Below are 16,114 nucleotides of genomic sequence, written 5' to 3'. Positions count from 1 at the left end.
TGTCGGTCCTATAGCAGTCAACTCACAATCTAACCAACCCCATGGTATCACTTGCAGGTGAGACTCTCCGTGTCAGTCGCCAACTCGAGAAATGCAGGCCGGCTAGAAGTGCTCCAGGCAAGAGTTGATGGGCAGATGGGTCGCCTGCTGACCAAGCCTCCAACAGGGTGACACCGAGGAAGACGCAGAGTAGAATTATCGTGCGGAGGTCAATGGAGCTAGCTGGCTGATCGGCTCACAAGCAGCAAAGTGTGGACCGTGTCATCGAGCGTCATATGGCAGACGGCAGATGGTCCGGGCCCACGGTTCTTGTCCAACTCAATATGCGGCCAGCGTTTGGACCCCCGACAGCGGCCATTTTGCTCGGCGTCACCGTCTCCAAGAGCAGACCGGCGGGAAGAAGCTTCAACCTCAGACCGACGACGCCCGTGACATCATGCCTCTGACTGACTCCGCTACGAGATGGACTTATTCCGAGGAACGCCACGCCAGAGAAACCCAGCGTCCATGACAACAAAGCCACGGGAGCTGCCTGCCAGCCGCCCTGGTCTTTCATTCCATACTTCAGTACTTAATTGCGAAAGGTAGCTAGCCCTTAGGTACCTAGATACCTACCACCTACCTACCTAGGGCTAAGCAGGTGGTGAGGGTGCAGGATCATATGTGCTCATGCGGTGCCCGATCCTCAGGGGTCCACGGGAGCTGTGGAGTCTGGACCCTGAGAAGGGCCGCGAGATGTGAGAAGGGACCGACCTAGCCTCTCAACTAGCCCGCCTGTGACGTCGTTAGCGGCAAATCTGCCTTCCTAGCCACCTAGGTAGAGAGCTGCGGGAGCTGTAGGTCTACTGGCAGCACGACCTGCAGTAGCACGGCCCTCCCCTCGTCCCTGGCCCCCTCCCATCACTGCCTCATATAGCAAACAGTATCCGGTAGTCGCAAAACAACCACGGGCCCGGTCGGACATGTCAAATTCCAAATTCGTCGCCACGACAAATCCTTTCCCATTCAATTGAAGGACAGAAAAAGAAATTGTCAAAATCCAGGCCATCTCCACTCTGCTTCACCGGAAGGAACACCACAACAGGCTCACGGGAAAAAGCCAATACCACAAACGGCAAACGACACCACCGACAGCCCCAACGCCCGAGCCGTGCACGCACCATGGCAATCACGAGATTATGGTTCTTCACCCTCAAGCCAGACAACTCAGCCCGCGACCCGGCCTTCCTGTCCCTTTGGACCAACATCCTAGAGCTCTGCGCCATGTACACGCCGAGCCCGAGGTCCTCGTGCGGCTCCGGGCTCCAGATGGCCCTCAGCACGCCGCCCAAGCGCAGCCACCACTTCCTCTTCCAGTCCGCCAGCGACGAGAGCCTGCTGGTCCTCATCTCCAGCTACCCCTCCATGGCCCTGTGCAGGCAGGCCGACGCCGCCTACTCGAAGCGCCACAAGGACGAGGTCCTGCGCCACGTCTACCACACCGCGCTGCGGCAGTTGGACATCGAGGACGCCGAGACGGTGCCCGCGCTGCTCGAGGCCGGGGAGGTGAGCGTGACGTTCTCGAGGAGAGACCCCCTGACACTGGAGCTCGTCGAGTCGAGGTCAAGCAGTGGGAGCGGCGCCCCCGTGCCACCCCCGACACAGGAGATCAGCGGGCCGGACTCGAGTGAGATGCCTTTGATACCCGGGGTGGATTTTGGCGATGTCCTGGCGGCGCAGAAGAGCGAAGAGAAGAAGTGGATAAGTATCTCGAGGGGCAAGTCGCAACAACACGTAGACGATGAGCAGGTCTTCCGGCTGACGCAGGTTTTGGCTCGGTGAACAGCCAGAATGCGGAGCGGCGGTGGGACGGGGTTCACAATTCGGGGGGCCGGGGGAGGCAGGCTGTGGAGGCCATGCGTGTCCCAAGCCTCGGGCATTGTGTGTCGTGGAAAGTAATCAACAATACTTTATGAATATTACTCGGAGGGGTATCATCTATGAAATGAGGTGAGTTCGAGATGCTATCGTAAAGGAACAGCATCAGATGTTCGTACATGTTGTAACAGCATCTGCCACCTGGCAGCTCCACCTCCGATCATCGAGGTTGCAGCCAACCCTATTCAGTCGTCGCAGGACGTCTGCGGGTCTGTGAGTCCCTCCCTTCCCAAGTACTTCACTGTAACTTCTGCAGCCACTTCTTGAGCCCCGTGGCCTGGGGGCGCTGCTCCTTCATCGCGGCGATCCTCTTGAGCTTCTCACGGTGTTTGGCCTCGAGCAGCGCTGTGGGGCTGTCATCCTTGTACCACTGCATAGCCCCGTACGGCTCATGGCCGTCAGGGTTGTTCACCAGCGACCTGCGGTTGCGCATGCGCACGCGCTGGACCTTGCGCAGTTTGATCAGGCCGTACCAACCCACGAGCGCACTGAAGATGATCGAGGCGCCGGTCACGCCTGCAAAGCCCCAGTTCGTCTCCTCGATGAAGTTCTCCAGGTTCATGCCGTAGAGGCCCGCGAAGAAGGTGCCCATCGCCAGGGCCAAGGTGCCGACGCTGAACTTGAGTTCCAGGAGCATGAGGGCGTTGCGGTTGGCGTCTAGAATAGCACGGATGCTGGACAATCACGTCAGCTTGGTTCCAAGCTTCAAGGGCACAAGAGTACCTACACTTCTTCCGTGTTCCTGATCCCAGAAACCAGGTTGCTCGCCTCCTGGACAACCTCGTCACATATTTTGTGATAAGATTCCAAAAGCATCTCAACCTCTGTGTGGTCGTCCACCTCGCGTGAGATGTCACGAGTCTTCTCCGTCAAGTACATCTGGCTCAGGTCGTCGTCCGCCTCCAGTAGCTCGTCGATCGCATCCCGGACCAGCCTGACCTTCTGTTCAAAGGTGCTCACCTTTTTCGAGAGCACCAGCAGGTACCGCAGCTTCTCCCTGTCGACATCCTCCTCCAGGTCGCCGAGCAGGTGCATAAGAGGCTTCTGAACGGTGCCGAATTCCTTCTCGATCTCCGAGGTCACTGACATGAGCACCACCTCGAGTGCGCGGAATTCGTATGGGAGACCGCCTGCCGTGCCGGGGGCCTGCTTCTGCCGCAGCTTGCCCTGCAGCTCGTACATGAACTCTGACTGCGCAGAGGAGGCCTGGGAGCCGTAGACGTCGAAGAGCAACACGCGGTCATGCTTGATGAGTACACGAAGGTGTAGGAGATTGAGGAGAATCGCGGCCGGCCGGACGAGGATGTGCGGGAGGTTGGACGAATCGATCTTGCGCAGATCTCGGGGCATGAGACCGTACTAGAGTGCCGAGGAATGCATGGTTAGCAAAGCATCCTTGCGCTTCGAGGGCTCTCGGCTGTGGGTGCGCGTCTATCCCAGCCCTTACCTTTGCAATGAGCTCACTCTTCTTGAATGCGCCGTCGGTCAGGATGGCGTCTCCCTTCTCGTCCACCTCTGTGCACCGCAGCACAGGTTCAAGAGCAGCCTTGGCCCTCCTGGCTGTCATGGACGACGTGAAGATGGAGGTGTCGAAATCGTCCGTGGCCCTGGTCCGAAACTCTGGTTTGACGGTGGGGTCCGCCCAAAGCCTCTGCTGCCACGTCTTGCTGCGCTCTTTCACGGTGGGCCCGTCCGTGGAGAGGCACCGCCGTGACCTCGTGGCGGCATTTTCCCCGACGGGATCGGCGCCACGCGAGCGAGCCTTCTTGAGAGATTTCGGGAGGATGCTCTCCAGGTCGAACACAGCCGAGTGGAGGGCGGCCTCAGACGCGTTGGTCCTCGAGGTTGAGAATAGCCGTGGTGCGCAACCGCGCCGTTCTGTGGAGTGCGCCGAGCCTCGAGGATCGTGGGGAGGCAGGCCGTGGCACTTGGTTCCGGGAGTGCGCGCATGGGTGGGACTGAAGAATGGAATCCCTTCAGACTGGAAGCGCAGGAACCGGAGCAGCCTGCGAGAAGGGATCGCAGGCTGCAATGTTGGGCGCATCTTGACTGACCCTTTCCGCAAGTAGTAGAAAGGAGGAGTCAGATTATTCCAACAACTCGGCGCTGTCGATGTCACGGCAACGAGATCGTGCCATGGTGTGCCGAAGTTTTTAGAATGAGGTTTTCCGACTACGTCAATCCTGCGAGCTAAAAACTTCCACGCTGTGAGCACCCCACTGCCCACACTGCCTAGCGCTCGAGACAGGACTCACCCCTGGCAAATTAGGAGCCGCTACCGCCGGGGCGGTGCACCCTGGGTGTGTCTCTATGGGAGTCGCCCATCGCAAGTACCTTGTCAAAGTCTGCACTACCTTTTCTTCCACGCTCTTTGTGCCTTCACTGGGAAAGATGGCCCTTTTCATTATTGGAGCTGCATCATGAATCCCAATGGAGGTCACTCCCGTACCCGAGTTTGGAGCAGTGCAGGTGTTGGGACGACAAGGACGACAAGGACGACTGGCCTCATATCCCCATCTAATTGCCGCCCCTGAGAGGCAAAGTTCTCGGGAAGAGAACTCTGGACGGCCATGAGGCTGACACCAATAAGAGTCCGTGGCAAGAGAGGGCAGCCCAAGCCTGACAAGAAGCGCAAAGATGACGGATTCGATGAACCCGACCCACAGGGGCTACCAGCACCGAAGCGAGCCAGGAAACACCATGCGAAGCAAGCGAAGCATGGCGACCCCAGGCTGAAGAATGGCCTCTCGCGCCTGTCCCAGCTGCCTCAAGAGGTTCTCGAGCGTGTTTTTGTCGCTTCGCAGAATTTGTCTCTGCCCCTCGTCAGCCGCGACTTGCACCATCGGCTGTCTAGCGACTCTATCAAGTATCAGATGGTCGGTGCGGCTTTTAGGTCGACCTGGGACCGGTATTACGGCGTCGACAAGTTCGAGACGTCGTCCTACGACGGTTGGCAGTGGGATGTGAGGAGGATTGAGGGCGATCATGACTTTCAGGTGAGTTGAGTGCTTTTGGCCAGCAGGTTCTGCTGCTTGCGCCGTATCAGGAGAACTCACGTCACTAATTTCTACCTCAAGTCTGCCATCCTCGCCTGCTCCTGGGCCAAGATCCCCATGATTCTGTCGTCTTTTGATGTCTGGGTCCGGCAACACGCCGCTGGGAGAGCTTATTTCACCATTCCTCAACTGAAAACGGAGCGCTTGGCGGACACTCCTCGAGCAGGAAGTCTCTACGACAGAGCCTATGTCACCTCTGACGACGACGACGACGACGAGAGCACCTCCATCATGGCGATGCGCGAGAAACTGGGCTTCGACTTTGAGTGCTTTCTGAGATATATACTACCGCCCAGCTCGGACTCGAGTGCACTCCCCGGCAGACGCCTCAGGTTCCTGAGCGACCGCCTGCGTGCTCTGCTCGGGACACATCTCGAGATCCACCCCGGCACCAAGATCCCACTGACCCTACTTTCCGGGCCGTTCGAGTCCGAGGATGGGGCCATCACTCTGGGAGTCGAGAAGATGCAGCGACTGTTCTGGCTTGTGCGCGGCGGCGCCTGCCTCAAGGAGGACCAGACGTGGGAGTCCACTCGGGAGGGCTTCCAGCACATCCTGCAGCTCATCGCCAACGCCGGGGCGCGAAACCCGAGCGATGACCACCAAGAGCCCCCCAGCGGGCAAGGCGAGCCGACATCATCACCACCACCAGAACCGGCCCCAGCACCGATGGAGCGGCTCAAGCTGGCCGCGGGACTTCTTGCCCTGTTCGATTTCCTCGGCGTGTTTGACGCCCAATGGCCCCGCTACATCGTCCAGACATCCTTACTGCAGGTATCCCAACTGATACCAGCCTCCGAGCCGCGGTCCGCCCAGGAGGCACTCCTGGGCGCGCTCGCCTCAAAGCTGCGCGGCGTGCTCGGTCGGCACGGCGGGCGCATTGTGGACGCCCGGCACGTGGGCATGCCATGGGCGCTGCAGCTTGAGAGTCCCCGTTCATACGTGCGGGAGGCTGGATACGCGGACGTCTGGCGGCAGCGCGCCAAGATGTTCCTGTATCCTCTCGAAGGCGCCGCCGAGAGTAATAATCTGCCGTCATCACCGGCGATGGGAGCTGCTGTCGGCGGTCTCGGACATGAGCCTTGGTCGGACTTTGGGTTGGACTGACACTTTGTCCAGCGCGCTATTGTCTCTGACGATTAGTTTCAGATATTAGCATTAAATATATGTGTGATCCATTGCCTTGGGCTCCGACAATCCCGGCTGCTTTTATCTTGATATCTACTTGACAGCCTCCTCAGGAGCAGATCACCCCATGTCCTCAGCACCCAATGACCGTGTCTCACATGTTCTTTAGGATTCCCAACACACCACCGACCTTCCTCGCCGTGCCCAACCCGTAACCCGTCTCCACCACGCCCTTTGCGAACTTCCAGCTTCGGTCCTGGCTATCAATCGGATACCTAATCGGTGGCGGGATACTTGTCCTAACACCTGCCCACCCCCACCGGTCTGCACACACAGCCTTGATATTGCACAAACCCCTTAGTCCCTCCTCGCCGGCGAAACGGCCATAACCCGAGCCTCTGACGCCGCCAAACGGCAGCTGGACGGCGTAGAAGGCGGCAAAGTCGTTGATAGCCACCATGCCGCACCTCAGGCCTTTGACAACAGCCTGGAGGACAGGGTCCGAGTCGCGCCCAAAAACGCTGCCGCCAAGACCAAAGTCGGGCGCGTTGGCCACGCTGAGGACGTCGGCTGCGGTGTTGGAGGCAGCGCGCATGAGAACCATCACGGGGCCGAAGCATTCCTCGTGTGCGATGGCCATATTGGCGGTCACGTCGACGAGCAGGGTCGGGCTGAAGTAGTGGCCACTGGGGTGTCCGGGGTGAGCATAGCGCTTGCCGCCCGCGAGCAGGCGCGCGCCGTTCTTGACTGCGTCCTCGACCAGGCCCTCTAGCCTGCCGAAGGAGGCATCCGAGATCAGTGCGCCCATGTCTGCCTCCTGGCCCAGACGGATGGCCCTGACGCGAGGCTCGAGGCGCTCGACCAGCTTGTCATAGACACCGGGCGTAGCAACAATGCGCTCGATTCCGATACAATTCTGACCTGCGGCCTGGAAGGTGCCCCGGAGGAGCGTCTCACATATCCTCGGCAGGTCGCCCTTGGCCGAGTCCAGGACGATGCAGGCATCCTTTCCACCTAGCTCAGCGACGACAGGAATGAGGGCTTTCGCGGCTGACTCTGCGACCTTGTGACAGACTGGGCGGGAGCCGATGAAGGTGATGTGCGAGATCTTGGGATGGGAGGTGAGGTGGTTGGCGACTTGCGGCCAGCAGGCGACGGTCTGCACAAGGGCCGGGTCATGGCCGTGGGCAATCAAGGCGCCCCTCGCGATACTAGCAAAGTAGCTGGAGCTCCACGCAGTCTGCTCAGAAGCCTTGACCAAGATGCCGTTTCCGGAGAAGATGGCCGAGATGATGGGTCCGATGAGGTTGTGGAAGGGGTAGTTCCATGACACGAGGGCAGCGACCACACCCAAGGGCTCGTACTCGACAGTGTTCTTCTTGTACACCATGAGCAGGTTCGTAGGTCGCCTGTTGGGGGTCAAGGCCTTCTCGCCGTGGGTTATGGTCCACTGCAACTTCTCCACGGTGACGAGGATCTCGCCGAGCTGGGCGTCGACCATGGTCTTGCCGGAGTCGAGGCAGGCCACGCGGCAGATCTCCTCCTGGTTGTCGAGGACATACTGGAGCATTGACCGCAAGACCTTGCGTCTTTCCCGGAAGCTCGTGCCAGCCCATGTCTTCTGCGCAGCCTCGGCGGCGTCAACGGCTCGGTCGATGGCGGCCGGGCTGGAGGGGTTGATGAAACCAAGAAACTGGCCGGTGGCTGGGGCATAACACTGGATCACACTGGCACCAGAGACCTGCGGGACGAGTAAGCCATTGTGTCCATCTTTTGCCCGGGCAGCATCAGTCGCACCTTTATGCTTGGCTTCTGCAGGATTTCCTTGGGCTCGGGGACCTTTGGAGAGGGCACGCGGTAGCGGATGGGCTGATCGTGCTCGCCGCTGAAGTACCACACGATGACGAGGAGGAGCAGAGGCGAGAGGACCCCCCAGGCAAAGATTGGTATGCTGTCGAAACTGCCACCGCAACACACGTGTCAGCTCGGTCAACGAGGGCTGGGGCGAAGGACGGCAGCACATACGGAGGCTCGCGAAGGGGCGCCTGGGCTTGGGCAAGCCAGTGTTCGAAAAAGCCCTGGGCCTGGGCCTGCATCCTGCGTTCCATTGCCCTAGCTGCCCCCGGTGACTCCTCGACTCAATTCAATTTTGGTGGGTTGTGAGGATCAATTCATGACCCGTTGTGGTTGTGTCGGCAGAGAAGCAGGGCCAGAGCTAGCTTGCCTGATGTGGTGCCACAAAGAGCTCCCTGCCGGGCCATTTTCTGGGGATTTTACGTCGCGCTTTTTCAGGGGTCTTCACCGTGCATTGGCAGGCAGGCAGGCAGGCAGGCACGCTGCTGTGTCCCGCAGCTGGGGAAGCTGCATGCGCCGAACCCTTGCCCACAGGTACCACGACATGTTTGTCGCCAAATCACCATGATCACTATTATGTGCTCCGTTGGCGCGAAGAAACCGTGCGAAACAAATCCCCAAGACACTGTTGGAGAGGGAAAAATGCCCAATCGTGTTATCGAAATGTGACCCTTTTTTGTCGCACAGAGCCCTCGTGTGTTGCGGGAGAGATGTCCGTAAATATATATACATACTTGAGTATATAACGTCGGGTCACAAGAACCAAGGAGCATCATACCAAGGTGCTTGACGAATGACTGCTCCTTGCCCGTTCAGCTAGTCGACGCCATCCCATGCAGGCCGGCCGACCTCTGACCACATGCGACCGAATCACGCTCGCCGAATCCCTGCCCATCCTGACTCGCCCGGTCTAAGCCGTTGCCAAGAGATTAGATGGATCAGATAAATGTCCCCAGGTTCCCGGCCCTCGGTCCAACGACCGCCCATCGATCCCTCCTCAACCGCCCGCTCCCGCGCCTCCGGATGCTCTGACTCCCACACCACGACTTCTCACCATCCCACACACGGACCACACAGACCACACAGCCTACAATGAAGTTCACAACCTCAGTTTCCGCCCTCGCGGCCCTCAACGCCGCAACAGCCTCGCCCGTCCAGCCGCCCGCCCAGCCCGCCGCCCAGCGTATACCGACCTCGTATGAGTCCGCCGTGCTGGGCCGGCGCATCCTAGCCCTCAGCCCGCTGGCCACCCTCTCCACTGTATTCCCCTCCACACCCTCAAAGTCCTCCCCTTCGTCCGTCAGCCGCCTCAGCGGAGATGCCGACGCCCTCGAGAACCGACCACCCAATCTGGGCGGCATGCCCATCGGGCTGATGGACTACATCGCCGACTGCGGCACCGAGGATCAAGGAAACCCCACAATACTGGCCATCAAGATCGCCACCAGCTTCAAGAACGTCGCCGCGGGTAGCAACATGTCCATAAGCGTGGGCTGGGCCCCGCCGTACCCGCCCGCGAAGCGCATAAAGTCGAAGTCGTCGTCGTCGTCGTCGTCGTCGTCGTCACACAGCCCTCTCGCCTGGCTTTTCAGCTGGTGGGCCGGCACAGACGACGACGCCACGACGGGCCTGCCGCCGGACTACGACCCCGTCCCCTACAGCGCCGCCAATCTGCCCCGGTTTAGCCTGCTTGGTCACCTGGAGGACATCAGCCCCTCCTCCGAGGCCGAAGCCGCCGACCTGCAGGACTGCTTCCTGAGGTCCCACCCGGACGCCCGGTACTGGCTGCCCGGTAACCGGATTCACGAGGCCGGGTGGGTGCGTCTCGTCGTGGACGACGTGTACTGGGTCGGTGGGTTTGGCGACAGGGCATATATCGGGTGGATCCCGGTCGAGGAGTGGAAGAATGTCACGCGGGCCGAGTGGGAGGCCGTGAAGCTGCCCGGTGAGGAGAAGGGCTGGAAGGAGTGGAGTGTTGATGAGCTGTGATGCGGTGAAACTGGCGGGAGGAATGAGCGAGCATCTTGCGAGGTAGTGGCGCGGGCGACATGGCATCACTCTTTTTTTGACAGGTTAGGATAAGGATCATGGCGTTTGCTTAGCGGCGTTTCACGCATTCATCATGGTTGCATATACGTTACGCAAGGCCGTGGTGGCTGAGACAGACATTGCATGGTAACACTCAATATGCCCCTTTCGCATGTATTCACTGCAGGGGACGGCTCTGGAATTTCTAGTATCAGTCCTCAGGAATATGGATTTTATGGGACAAGTCTCCCTTGCTACGCGAGCCCCCATTCCAATTGTCTTGATTTCAAGCTATACATTTTCCCAGCCCTGTTGTTGATTGACTGATGGCTTCTCTAGACGAAACATACTGATCGAAACACGCAATGCTCCTTGAATGCCAAATGCGCTCGCTCAGGGTATCGTAAACAATTTTGTACAATGGCCGAGGTTCACTCCGAACCAGTAGCCTCCTTTTCGAACCCCACCGGGCCGCTCAGTCGACCCGGATGACAACTCGCCACCCAAGGGCGCCCGCCTCGCGGATGGCACACGCAAGGCAACCGCGCCTGCGGCGGGAAATCAGTGCGTTCCACCCCCTCTCCGCGCAAAGCGCCCTGACCAGGATCTCCATGTCGCTCCCAAACTGCCGCCTACGGGTCTCGGAATGCATATTCTGCTCGGTCGTGCCCTTGGCGCTGTTCTCCCGATCTCTCTCCTTGTTCTTGCCGCTCCGGTCTGGCGACGTCCCCTGGAAATCCATGTCCGGCCCGACCCGTCCGCTGGCACTGCTCAGCGACGAGTGCCGGCTCGACGAGCTCTGGTTCGTGCTCGCCCGACTGATGGCGGGCGACAGCGGGATCTCGTGTGCCTCTGGTTGCGGCAGAAAATTAGTCATGGCGTCGATGACGAGGACACGAGGCGTTTTGTCGCTGCTGGATGTTGGGGCAATGCTCGGGCCAAAGTTGGACGAAGAGTCGCTGAGGAGCTGCTCCAGGGTCCAGCTGGATTTGTTCAGAAGCTCGGAGAGGTGGATAGCAGTATAAGTATAGTATTTGTGTAGTGGGTGGCCTGAATAATTGTCAGCCGCTGTTGCTTGCTCGACATTGTTTAGCGAAAACAAGGCAACTCACATTTGATCTTGGCATGGCCAGGTTGCTTGCCATTTCCCGGCGCGAAAGGGTCTGATAGATCGAACTGTTGGATGGTAGGGCTGGAGGGCGATTTCAGGATCCTGACATGTTGGGAGGGAACACACGGGTGCGCCGTCACGAAGTATACATCCTTTGCCACGGGAACTGTGACCATCTCGTCATCATCCTCCTCCCAATTTGTAATGTTGAACGTAATCGTGGGCGTATATGTTCTCAACTCTTGAGGGGACGTGGAGTCGGAGAATGGAGTTGCAATTTCTAGCGTCGGTGTGGTCTGTACTGAATCGAGAGGTTCAGACAGGATGAGCGACCTCAGCTCGACACTGATTGTAGGCGGTGGTGATTTGTAATTGTTTTCGTAGGGGATAATGAAGTCGGCCGGCAAGACGGAATCCTGTTCGGAACCTTCACCAAGAACTGAAGACTCTCGCTCTATGGCGAGCTTGCCCCAGAGCCTAGCTTGCTTGCCGGTTCGTTTCACGTCCTCTGCAAAGCTCTGGTCAATACTGAACAATGGTCGACGAGAATCTATGTCGAGCCGTTCTATGTCGAGCGGCGTCATGACATTGGGGTGTAGCAGAGGCCGCCATGTTGAAAGAACTTACCGGGTATGTCTTCAATGTCAACATCGACCCAGCCATCTCCCAGTCCCAGTGGTGTGACATCACTCGAGATCCATCCCATACACTCGACAGCACCCTTCCCAGCAGCCAAGACGCGTCCTACCACGCACGCCGTACTCCAGAAGCTCTTGCCCTGGTACATGAACCCCCCGCAAAGATTCGCCATTGGCCCAAGCTTGGTCATCGCGGCCACGTCGTTCTCGATTAGCGTCGACATGATGAAGTGGTAGAGGCCTTCGCCTGGGAGCATCAAGCCCGAGACGTAACTCTTTGAAAGCCAGCCAGCAGGATGCAGCGCTGCGCCAACCTTCTGCCGTCGTGAAGGCTTCCTCTCCACTGAGCCATCTGCATTCACTGCCGTGAAATACGACGATGTGGTTTTGTTTGTCCTTGTTGACAGTGGGGTGGCCAGTGGTGTATTGAGGGGCGTTCCCTCCGTGACTACGCGGCAGTTGTCAGAAATTCGCGATGCCTGGGTCTCAAGTCCCGGCCATTTAAGCCTCCTCGCGAAGTGTGTCAGGCCGCGGACCTGTCTCTCCCAGTATTTGCCCTTCATGACGTATATGGATTGCTCCCTGGGTTGTTTGTGAGCGTCGTGGTGCTTAGAATGCGGGCGATCACTAGTCAGTGCCATCTTTTGGGTGAGATTCGCAAGCCAGCCCTTGGGTGCCTCATGCTCCCCTGACGGTCTCGTCTTGGTGATCTCGATGTTTTCCAACCACGCCCGGGCCAGGTGCAGTGACCATTTCACCGAAGCATTGGCATCCCTCTCAAATCGGTAGACATCCGAACGCCGGACGTCGTCGGGCAGCTCGTCGCCCTCTGTAATGGCGTCCAGCCGCACCAGCAGCTCGCAAGCAAGCAGAATCTGCAGCAAGAGCCAGTATCTCTCTTCATGTAAGCCTTTCGAGTCCTCTGCGTCCGTGATAGACGAGCCATCACTGACACTGTCCTGGTCGTCGTCATCGGGTGTTCCCCATAAAATTTGCCCCAGCCGTATCCTCCACTCGACGTGCGAGAAGTCAACCCACACGTTGGGAGCGGCAAGAACCTTGAGCAGAGCCATGATCTGAACAGGCAGGCTGTAGGGGTCCGTCAATGTCCGGTTCGGCAGGTGCAGGATGTGAGTGAACAGCTCCTGGAACAGCTCGTGGCACGTGGACTTGTCCTTCTGGTGCTGCTCCTGATACCGCTGCGCATTCTTCATCAGGTGGTCGAGCACCGTGGTCTCATCCATCCTCCTCAGTCCGTCTTTGGACGTCAGGGCGGCCTGCCTGGCCTCGACGACGGCCTTTTCCTTGGCGCCCAAGCTCCCAAACCCCCACTGCTCCTCCTTAAGGGCGTCCGAGACACCGAGCTCCAGGGCGGCCTGATAACCCATGGTGCCCTTCTCGAGCCCCTGCATACTGAGCATGTTTGGCTTCTCCCTGCACCTGGGGAAGAAGTGGGCACGGCGCTTGGCGGCCATCTTCTCGGATGTCGAGGCGGACGGGCCCCTGTCAACATCGCGAGTGATGTGGGGCCATGCGGTGATGCAGCCCCATGCGGCATCGTCAATCTGGGAGTGGTCGGTCAGGTCTCTGATGGTTAGGGCCTCGTCCCATGGGTACGCGACCGAAGGATGTGGCGCGCCTGTGTAGTGCCCCTCAGCCCGCGCGAAAAACTGCGGGGCACCCGAGAAGAGCTTCTCGAGGTCCTGGTCCGACAGGGTTGCCATGATGCGGTTGAGCTTCAGGGGCGGGCTAAAGACTGTGGTTGCCGGCGCGCCGTGATGCTCTGGCGGGGGAGACGGCAGTGGCTTGTCTGGGTTTGCGGGAGAGCGCGGTGATGCAGGGGAGAAGGAGCCGGAAGCCGACGCAGAGTGAGTCGATGGAGATGTTGTGGTCTGCCGGGTTGGAGAAAGGGGAAATGTTCGTCAGCCACGATGCAAGGTTCAATTGACGAGAAGGAGAGTCCAAGGGCTGCGGGCCAAGCAGCAAGATTCACAAAAGGGACGAGACGGTCTGCATCGTACGACTCAGAGAGCTGGACGCAGGAACACAAGGAAAGGAAAATCTATGTCGGGCAGACAGATGGTCACGCGATGGGGTGGCCAGATTCCATGGACACCAAGTAGTATGTATGTAAAATGACGGCAACAACCCACATCTCCCGAGGGACTCCCGACGGGGACTGATGGAGACGAGGGAAAGAGACCCTCCAAAACTCAATCGGCAGCAGCGGGGACGTCGAGGCCGGCGCACGAAGGAGGGTGGTGCTGTGGAAGTGTCCGTCGGCATGGGCTGATAATCTGGGGTAGAGACCTTGGAATGTGGGGTTCAAGACAGTCGACGGGAGCCAGGGTCTGGGCCCGGTCGGTCTGCAGCCTGGGTCTTGCCTGATGCGGTGGGACGGTGGGACGGCGGGAGGGTGGGACGGTGGGACGGTGGCATGAGGGCACCTGAGGGGAAAGAGACACGGAGTAATGGAGGGAGCAGTCTGGCTGTCTGGCTGGCTTACCGCTGTGGCTGGTGTTACCGTGACCTGTGGCGTATCCGTCTTCTTCTCCTTGTCCTTCTTCTCGCGAGGCCTGAACGCGAGGCTCTGCAGCCTCTTGAGTCTCTGTGACTTCCACCGGCTCGGCAGGTTGCTGCCAATGCTTGAGGTGGCAGCAACGGCACTGACAGGGCGTGGTCGCCGGCTTGGATTCTCTCGCAGCGTCGGGGATGGTTGTGATGGTTGTGCTGGCAACTCCCCTGGTGGTGATGTTGCGCCTGCGGTTGCGCCTGCGGCTGCGCCTGCTGCTGCTGCTGCTGGAGTAGCATTCTCGGGCTCAGATTCGGGCTCCCTCTCACGCTCGAACCCGTGGCCAAGCTTATTATGCTCGGTGCCAAGTTCAGGGCCATGCGGGTGCTGGTCCTGTCGCTGGCGCCGGCGCTGGTGCTCATGCTCACGCTCATGCTCGTGCTCATGCTCGCCCCTTATTAGGGGTGGGTGGTTTTCGGGCAGAGGCGTCGAGGCAGCACTGCGGGACGTCCAGCTGGGACTAGACCTACCAGTATCAAGCTCCCTGCGGTGGCCACGCGCTGAATGCCCCAGAAACCCACGGATGATGAGCTCCCTAGTTGAGCCTCTCCGCGCAAGCTTCGCCTTGGTCTTCTCATCCTCCCTGGCCACGTTTTTACCACCGTCAGGCGACGCTATCGCTGCACCGGCGCCGCTTGGTTCGCCCGTTGCGTGGGCTGCATCGCCTCCACGGGCCTCACCGCCTGCCCCTGGTCTGCTGTCGTCCCGGGCAGAGGCTGTCGAGCTGTTCTGGCGGTCACGAGTCTTTCGCCTCTTGAAAAACGACAGTGAGGGCATCTTCTCACGTCGGGCGGCACCGAGAGGCTCTGGATGCAGATGGCCTAATTCATGAGTCGACCTGCTGCTTGTATGTGGGCATGGCAATGACAGAGTGTGGCGAGAACTGATGGTCCGGGTTGCACTGCGGATAGTTTCGATGGTCCGTCCAGTAGGTCTGACGCATAAATAACGACGAGTATAGTAACGAGGGCGAGCAAGGACGTCATGCGATGCGGAACACTGGGCCTGCAATCGTCATGGGCAGAGACAAGGACAACGACGACTTGACAGGCACCGAGAGAAACAAGGTGCAGGACGACGGGATCCCAAAAACAATACAACGGAAGGCCGCAGGTAAGCTGCCTTCTTTGGTGGGATGAAGGAAATTGGAAATTACAATTATGCTGCATCTGTAGGAATTATGAAAATGTAGTCTTCAGGTCTTCCACACCCTCTGGCCATGCCCTCGGGTTTAGCCTCCGGCTCTGATGTCGTCTAACTGATACACAGGCCGTTTTCTCGCCAACCGGAAGGTCAGGCAGGTGTTCCCTGGTAAGCCTGGCATCTCTGAGCCGATGCTGGGCTGCCATGAGTTCACCCTGCAGCTCCCACAGGGCCGAGGCATGCAGGCATGCAAAGCAAGATTAGGTGTGCTGTCCGCCTGCAGCCATGCGACCCTGAGACTTCGAGATCAATTTCCAGGTTTCCGGTGTTTCTTGTCTGACTACGGTGGTGCTGTCCTGGCCAACGAGCTGGACATCAGATGCGACGGCGTCCCATCCCAGCCATTCGGATGATGGCAAGTCACTGCCAGTCGGCCACTACTGACCACAGATGGAATGCTTGACCCCGGCCTTCCAACTTTTCCAAGGTTTTCTGTTTGGGGGTCGCTAGCAGCTGCAGATGGTTTGCGGTGCGCTGCAGGGGTCCAGGCAACAAATATCTCAAAACTTGTGCTCATTATATCTACTACCGTCTGACCTACTATTCTACCTTCCTACTTTTAGCTTTCTTTCTTATTTTTTTCTTCTTTACTACTTCTTCTTTTTTT

The 16,114-nt window shown here is 58.9% G+C and overlaps 6 protein-coding genes across 6 annotated transcripts; 3 read left to right on the top strand and 3 right to left on the bottom strand.

Annotated features, from left to right (window-relative positions):
- Positions 1 to 134: 134 nt before the first annotated feature.
- KVR01_002496 (uncharacterized protein) lies at positions 135 to 4,104 on the bottom strand. The gene is made up of 3 exons (XM_044786610.1): positions 3,365 to 4,104; positions 2,645 to 3,276; positions 135 to 2,591 (listed from the first exon to the last, which is right to left on the bottom strand). Exons 1-3 carry the CDS (start codon positions 3,959 to 3,961, stop codon positions 2,156 to 2,158), a joined length of 1,665 nt encoding a protein of 554 aa, XP_044647511.1. The 5' UTR covers positions 3,962 to 4,104; the 3' UTR covers positions 135 to 2,155.
- On the top strand, positions 1,162 to 1,821 carry KVR01_002418 (uncharacterized protein; the record flags this gene model as incomplete). The annotated part of the gene is made up of 1 exon (XM_044783237.1): positions 1,162 to 1,821. One exon carries the CDS (start codon positions 1,162 to 1,164, stop codon positions 1,819 to 1,821), a length of 660 nt encoding a protein of 219 aa, XP_044647433.1.
- Positions 4,105 to 4,487: 383 nt separating the features above from the next.
- KVR01_003427 (uncharacterized protein) lies at positions 4,488 to 6,080 on the top strand (the record flags this gene model as incomplete). The annotated part of the gene is made up of 2 exons (XM_044789138.1): positions 4,488 to 4,913; positions 4,995 to 6,080. 2 exons carry the CDS (start codon positions 4,488 to 4,490, stop codon positions 6,078 to 6,080), a joined length of 1,512 nt encoding a protein of 503 aa, XP_044648442.1.
- A 175-nt stretch (positions 6,081 to 6,255) lies between these two features.
- On the bottom strand, positions 6,256 to 8,209 carry KVR01_003195 (meiotic recombination directing protein; the record flags this gene model as incomplete). The annotated part of the gene is made up of 3 exons (XM_044793552.1): positions 6,256 to 7,842; positions 7,899 to 8,061; positions 8,127 to 8,209. 3 exons carry the CDS (start codon positions 8,207 to 8,209, stop codon positions 6,256 to 6,258), a joined length of 1,833 nt encoding a protein of 610 aa, XP_044648210.1.
- Positions 8,210 to 8,935: 726 nt separating this feature from the next.
- On the bottom strand, positions 8,936 to 15,531 carry KVR01_002247 (uncharacterized protein). The gene is made up of 4 exons (XM_044793757.1): positions 14,239 to 15,531; positions 11,722 to 13,624; positions 11,096 to 11,602; positions 8,936 to 11,033 (listed from the first exon to the last, which is right to left on the bottom strand). The coding sequence occupies exons 1-4, from the start codon at positions 15,079 to 15,081 to the stop codon at positions 10,459 to 10,461; spliced, it is 3,828 nt and encodes a 1,275-aa protein (XP_044647262.1). The 5' UTR covers positions 15,082 to 15,531; the 3' UTR covers positions 8,936 to 10,458.
- On the top strand, positions 9,048 to 9,944 carry KVR01_003054 (uncharacterized protein; the record flags this gene model as incomplete). Its single annotated transcript, XM_044794543.1, has 2 exons — positions 9,048 to 9,157; positions 9,194 to 9,944. 2 exons carry the CDS (start codon positions 9,048 to 9,050, stop codon positions 9,942 to 9,944), a joined length of 861 nt encoding a protein of 286 aa, XP_044648069.1.
- Positions 15,532 to 16,114: the final 583 nt, after the last annotated feature.

Source organism: Diaporthe batatas (genome assembly GCF_019321695.1).
Source record: "Diaporthe batatas strain CRI 302-4 chromosome Unknown Contig00003, whole genome shotgun sequence".
In the NCBI taxonomy this organism is placed as follows: Eukaryota; Fungi; Ascomycota; class Sordariomycetes; order Diaporthales; family Diaporthaceae; genus Diaporthe; species Diaporthe batatas.
Note: the sequence above shows the minus strand (reverse complement) of the source record. Positions and strands in the feature narration are given on the sequence as shown.

What these genes read in the sequence shown, in the direction of transcription:
- KVR01_002496 (XM_044786610.1), bottom strand. Translation starts at nt 3,961, where the DNA reads ATGCGCCCAACATTGCAGCCTGCGATCCCTTCTCGCAGGCTGCTCCGG. An exon ending in AGAGTGAGCTCATTGCAAAG is followed by an intron (nt 3,277 to 3,364) that starts GTAAGGGCTGGG and finishes TCGGCACTCTAG; the next exon opens with TACGGTCTCATGCCCCGAGA. An exon ending in ATCAGGAACACGGAAGAAGT is followed by an intron (nt 2,592 to 2,644) that starts GTAGGTACTCTT and finishes GTGATTGTCCAG; the next exon opens with CATCCGTGCTATTCTAGACG.
- KVR01_002247 (XM_044793757.1), bottom strand. Translation starts at nt 15,081, where the DNA reads ATGCCCTCACTGTCGTTTTTCAAGAGGCGAAAGACTCGTGACCGCCAG. An exon ending in CGGTAACACCAGCCACAGCG is followed by an intron (nt 13,625 to 14,238) that starts GTAAGCCAGCCA and finishes CCAACCCGGCAG; the next exon opens with ACCACAACATCTCCATCGAC. An exon ending in TGACATTGAAGACATACCCG is followed by an intron (nt 11,603 to 11,721) that starts GTAAGTTCTTTC and finishes AGAGCTTTGCAG; the next exon opens with AGGACGTGAAACGAACCGGC.